Raw genomic sequence first — 4437 nt, 5'->3', positions numbered from 1 at the left:
ATGTGCCACACCAGCTGCTCCTCGGGCTGCCAGCCGGCCTGCTGCGTGTCCATCCCCTCCCAGCTGGCCTGCTGTGTGTCCAGTCCCTCCCAGTCCTCCTGCTGCGTGTCCATCCCCTCCCAGTCCTCCTGCTGCGTGTCCATCCCCTCCCAGTCCTCCTGCTGTGTGTCCAGTCCCTGCCAGTCGTCCTGTTCTGTGCCTGTGAGCTGCAAACCTGCCCTGTGCATTCCTGTGAGATTCCAGGTGGCCTGCTGCTCTCCTGGGAGCTGTAGACCCACTGTGTGTGTGGCTCCTTCCTGCCAGTCATCCTCGTGTGTTCCTGTGAGCTGTAGACCCACTGTGTGTGTGGTGCCCTCCTGCCAGTCCTCTGGGTGCTGCCAGCCGTCCTGCCCCACTCTGGTCTCCTGCAGCACTTCCACCTGCTGGTGAGCAGGCGAGCCCAGCCCCTCCCTGCGCCCGGCTGGCCAATCCTGGTACCCCACATGTCCACACAGAATGACGTGATGTCCGTCGTCCCGGCTCCCTCCCCAATCCCCCCTCACTCCAGTGACAAATAAACCGTCTTGTGCAGTGCACCGGTGCATTTCCGTCTCTTGGTTAGCGCGTGTCTCCAGCTGTGCTGGAAATGGCAGAGGTTTGGGGCAGTCTTCCTCTGGGCGGAGGTCAGTGTAGACCTCAGAAGGGAGCCTGGCTGGAGGAAGCTGGCGAGGCGGTGGAGCCCCCTGGAGGCCGTGTGGACCCAGAACATGGCCCTGGCTGACTGGCTGTGCCTGCCACACAGCAGTCCTTTCCACGGCGAGGTCTGGCCCTCGGACTCACGCCACAGCTTACTCCCATCCAGGTTACAGAACTCGATTGGCTCTGAAGGCCAAACCCCCAGTGCTGGTCTGGTTTCCCATCTCTCACTGATTTATAAAGGATTGTCACGGAGAGCCCGGGTCTCGACGCCAGGGACACCACTGTCACTGGGGCCCATTCCAGAGCCACCGATTCGAAGTGTGAGCAGTTCTGGAGGGCACTGACACACAGAGCAGTGCTGGCAGCCTTATCTGGGGAATCTGAGACGCCTACTAGTGCTTGGGATTATTTAAGGCATCATGTAGGAGCTGCCACCCCGGAAAATGCACAAATAGAGCTGCTTCGCTTAGAATGAGCAGAAATGAAAGAAAAATATGAAGCTATTGAGAAGAAAACTCAAAACTGGAAGCAAAGCTTGCTCAGTATCAACCACCTGGGTTTGTGTGACTTGAATAGTTTGTATAGTGAATTATCTTTTCTGGACAGATGCTGTAAAGCTCTTTTCATATGATAAGTTCACTTATCACGGTTTGTTATTAACACACATATTGAGAATCACTAATAAAAATTCAATATTACATTCATTGGGTCTCAAAGCAGGAGAATCCAAAGGACATTCTGAAGGAAACCTAAACCTCCAACCAATTAATTATCTTAAAGGCCATTTTAAGTCTGGTTGGGAATGCTGGTGCTCGTTGTGATGTAACCCAGGAATTTTAGCATGGAGCTATATTTCTTGGCGAGGCTCAGGATATACGCATAGGGACCATCATTCTTTACACTGGTGATGACAGTGCTGGCAGCTGGAGAGCTGTGTGATGGGAGATGCTTTTGTATGAGTTTCCGCGAGTCTTCTGCTATTTATACAGATGCAGAACAAATAACGCTTCTTTGCCTTAAGAGAACTGTGTGTGTCCATGTGAATTCTGACACCATGTTTCCCTTCTATGAAATCATGCCCTGTCCCATAGGATGCCTTTGCTGGGTTTTAGTGTATTCTAGCTGTATACCAGCCTTGTTTTCAGTTTGCTTAATAATGCAGTTACCGTGATTGCAGTTTATATAACTTTAAACAGGATCACACTGATTGGCTGCCTTACCTAACTGCCATGTTGAACACAAAACAAAGTTAATATAATTATGGGTCCAGGCACAAGCTGGGATGGGGATAGGAATGAGCCATATATCATGGGAAATTATAGCTTGTGCATTTCATTCTTTAGTGCTTTTTTCCTCTCTCAAAAATGTTTTTCTCGCCTTCAACTCATTTTATCTTCATTGTCCCTGTGAAGTAGGTATGGCAAGAATGAGAGGAGTTTGGGTGTTGAAATTTTATGCCAAAACCTGGTATTTAATACAAATGATTTCTAATCTCGGGCACATTGGTCAGTTATGGGACTTGAACTCTAGGCCCAGGCACTGTCCCCGAGCTCTTCAGCTCAAGGTGACCACCCTACCCTTGAGACACAGCGCCACTTCCATTTTCTAGTAGTTAATTGGGGATAAGAGTCTCATGGTCTTTCATGTCTAGCCTAGCTTTGAACCTTGGTCCTCAGATCTCAGCCTCCTGAGTAGCTAGGATTACAGGTGTGAGCCACTGGGCCTGGCTGCAGTTACATAATCTTATTTTCGTCCTGTTCTGAACACATTCAAACCATTCCTCTCCGGATGCAGTGCAGTTGTTTCTGCAGTGACAGAAGCTCCTGGGAATGAGAACGAGTTTTCCTGTTGTCTATTCTGCAGCCTTTTTTTTTTTTTTTGCCTGTCCTGGAGCCTGAAGTCAGGGCCTGAGCACTGTCCTTGAGCTTTCCTCAAGGCCAGCACTCTACCACTTGAGCCACAGCACCACTTCTGGGTTTCTTCAGGGTATGCAGTACTGAGGACTTGAACCCAGAGCGTCGTGCATGCTAGGCAATCACCTACCACTAGGCCACACTCCCGGCCCCGCAGCTCTTTCTTTTGTTCCTGTTTCCTTGCACCTCGGCTCCCGTGCAAGCAGGCAAGCGTGAGCCACAGCGCAGCCCTCCTGCATCCCGTGGCAGCCGTGCTGTGTTGAAGGGTTCTACAGGACCAGCGGTCGCACAGTCCCAGACTCGTTTCTCCCACAGACCCCACCCTGGGTCCTCCCGGGGAGCTCCCATTGCTGGACAGAGGGGTCCCCCCAGCACCACCCCAGCTACTGTGGGAAGAGTCAGACCCATGGGGGGACATTCTTCCTGGGACTGAAGACCAGATTGGGCTTCACAGGCCAAAGCCAGGGTGAGGGCGTGGAAGCGAAGGGGTCCCCATGAACCCTGTCCTCCAGAGCCAATCTGTGTCCATCTGAGGAGTGACCCTGAGGCCAGCGCAGGGCCACGTGAGGGCAGAGTGGATGCTGCCACACACTGTATAGAGGACGTCCCTCTCTGCCTCTGGTAGGAGCACAGCACCCACTAGGTCTGACCAGGAGAATTGCACAACGGTGTGTGACCATCTGCCTGTGGACAACATGCTTAGAGTTTAAAATGTCCAGTGAAAGCCTCACCTGGAAGCCGGCTGTCCTGCAAGACAAGAAACGTGGCCCTGCGTTTCGGCCTGGCTGCCTTTCTGTTGGGCTTGAAGGATCTCAGCCTTCGTCTCTTGCTGTAGCCGCTCTACCCGGAGCAGGTCAATTATAAGAGGTCCAAGTTCCCTCGGCCTGTGGTCCCCGAGGCCACCACGGCACGCTAACAAGCAGAAGGCTAGCTTGAGTCCTGTCCTCCGAAGGGCTCCCAGGGCCAGCCTTGGTTCCGCTCCTGAGGGTGGTGTAAGAGATTCGGGGCGCCCTCTACTCAGTGGGGTGCCTCTGCCTTGTGACCCCCAGCCCTGAGCTCCTGGGCCCCAGGTTGAGGGCGTCCTGTATGGACCCCGGCAGTCTAGGTGACAATGGTGGCCGCCTTCCTGCCTGCTGCTTGGCTGCCCCAGCCCCCGGCCCGGCTTCCGTCTGTGGGCACTGTGGTTTTGCATCAGATCTGGTGCATTCCTGGGCCAGGACTGTTCCAGTCTTCTCCTTGGATTAGTCTCCATGTGAAGGGCCAGTGTTGTGCCTCCTTCTAGGCCCCAAGAAGTTTCCTAGACAGGGACCCTGGGTCCCAGTGACACATAGTTCTTGAGAGCCCATGTCCTTCACAACTGCCCACCAGGGCACAGGGAGGGTCTGCGGAGACAGCGATCTCCATGCCTTCCTCTCGTCCCTCCTCATCTGACCAGCGTCCGGCCAAGGACTCTTCACCAGCTCACTCACCGTGGCGGCCTCTGCCCCAGACCCTTCCTCTTCAGCAGAGAATGGACCTCCGGCTGCTGGAGGACTGTCACCACAGGGAGAAAGACGGTGGCTCCTGCAGCTTTGGGATCCCACAAGACTCAGTGAGGAGATGTGATAGAGCTGCCAGTGGAGCCAGAACGGATCAGCAGCTTCCCAAGGAGAGCTGGGCCGGGAAGCCGAGTTCCAACCACAACAAACAACCCGAAGAGGAGGAGGAAGAGGAAGAGGAAGCAGAACAAGGAAGCCACGGCTGTGGTGTCTGCGTGCTGCACTCCAGGCTGGGTATAAAGGCTGCCCAGAGCAGGAGCCAGACATCACCACCTCCTCCCACCCCAGCCAGCCTCCACCATGTGCCA

The 4437-nt window shown here is 54.2% G+C and overlaps 1 protein-coding gene across 1 annotated transcript; it reads left to right on the top strand.

Moving 5' to 3' along the window:
- On the top strand, positions 1-3507 carry LOC150040071 (uncharacterized). Its single transcript, XM_090327414.1, has 4 exons — positions 1-105; positions 154-425; positions 602-800; positions 3427-3507. The coding sequence occupies exons 1-4, from the start codon at positions 1-3 to the stop codon at positions 3505-3507; spliced, it is 657 nt and encodes a 218-aa protein (XP_090183540.1).
- Positions 3508-4437: the final 930 nt, after the last annotated feature.

The sequence above is a fragment of the Megascapheus bottae genome, unplaced genomic scaffold (assembly GCF_031878675.1).
Source record: "Megascapheus bottae isolate mThoBot1 unplaced genomic scaffold, mThoBot2.hap1 HAP1_SCAFFOLD_407, whole genome shotgun sequence".
Classification (NCBI taxonomy): domain Eukaryota; kingdom Metazoa; phylum Chordata; class Mammalia; order Rodentia; family Geomyidae; genus Megascapheus; species Megascapheus bottae.
The sequence above is the reverse complement of the archived record's forward strand: the minus strand, read 5'-3'. Positions and strand labels throughout refer to the sequence as shown.

Coding starts and splice junctions, on each gene's coding strand:
- LOC150040071 (XM_090327414.1), top strand. CDS start 1: ATGTGCCACACCAGCTGCTCCTCGGGCTGCCAGCCGGCCTGCTGCGTG. Junction 106..153: donor CCTCCCAGTCCTCCTGCTGC/GTGTCCATCCCC, acceptor ATCCCCTCCCAG/TCCTCCTGCTGTGTGTCCAG. Junction 801..3,426: donor GCAGTCCTTTCCACGGCGAG/GTCTGGCCCTCG, acceptor CTCTTGCTGTAG/CCGCTCTACCCGGAGCAGGT.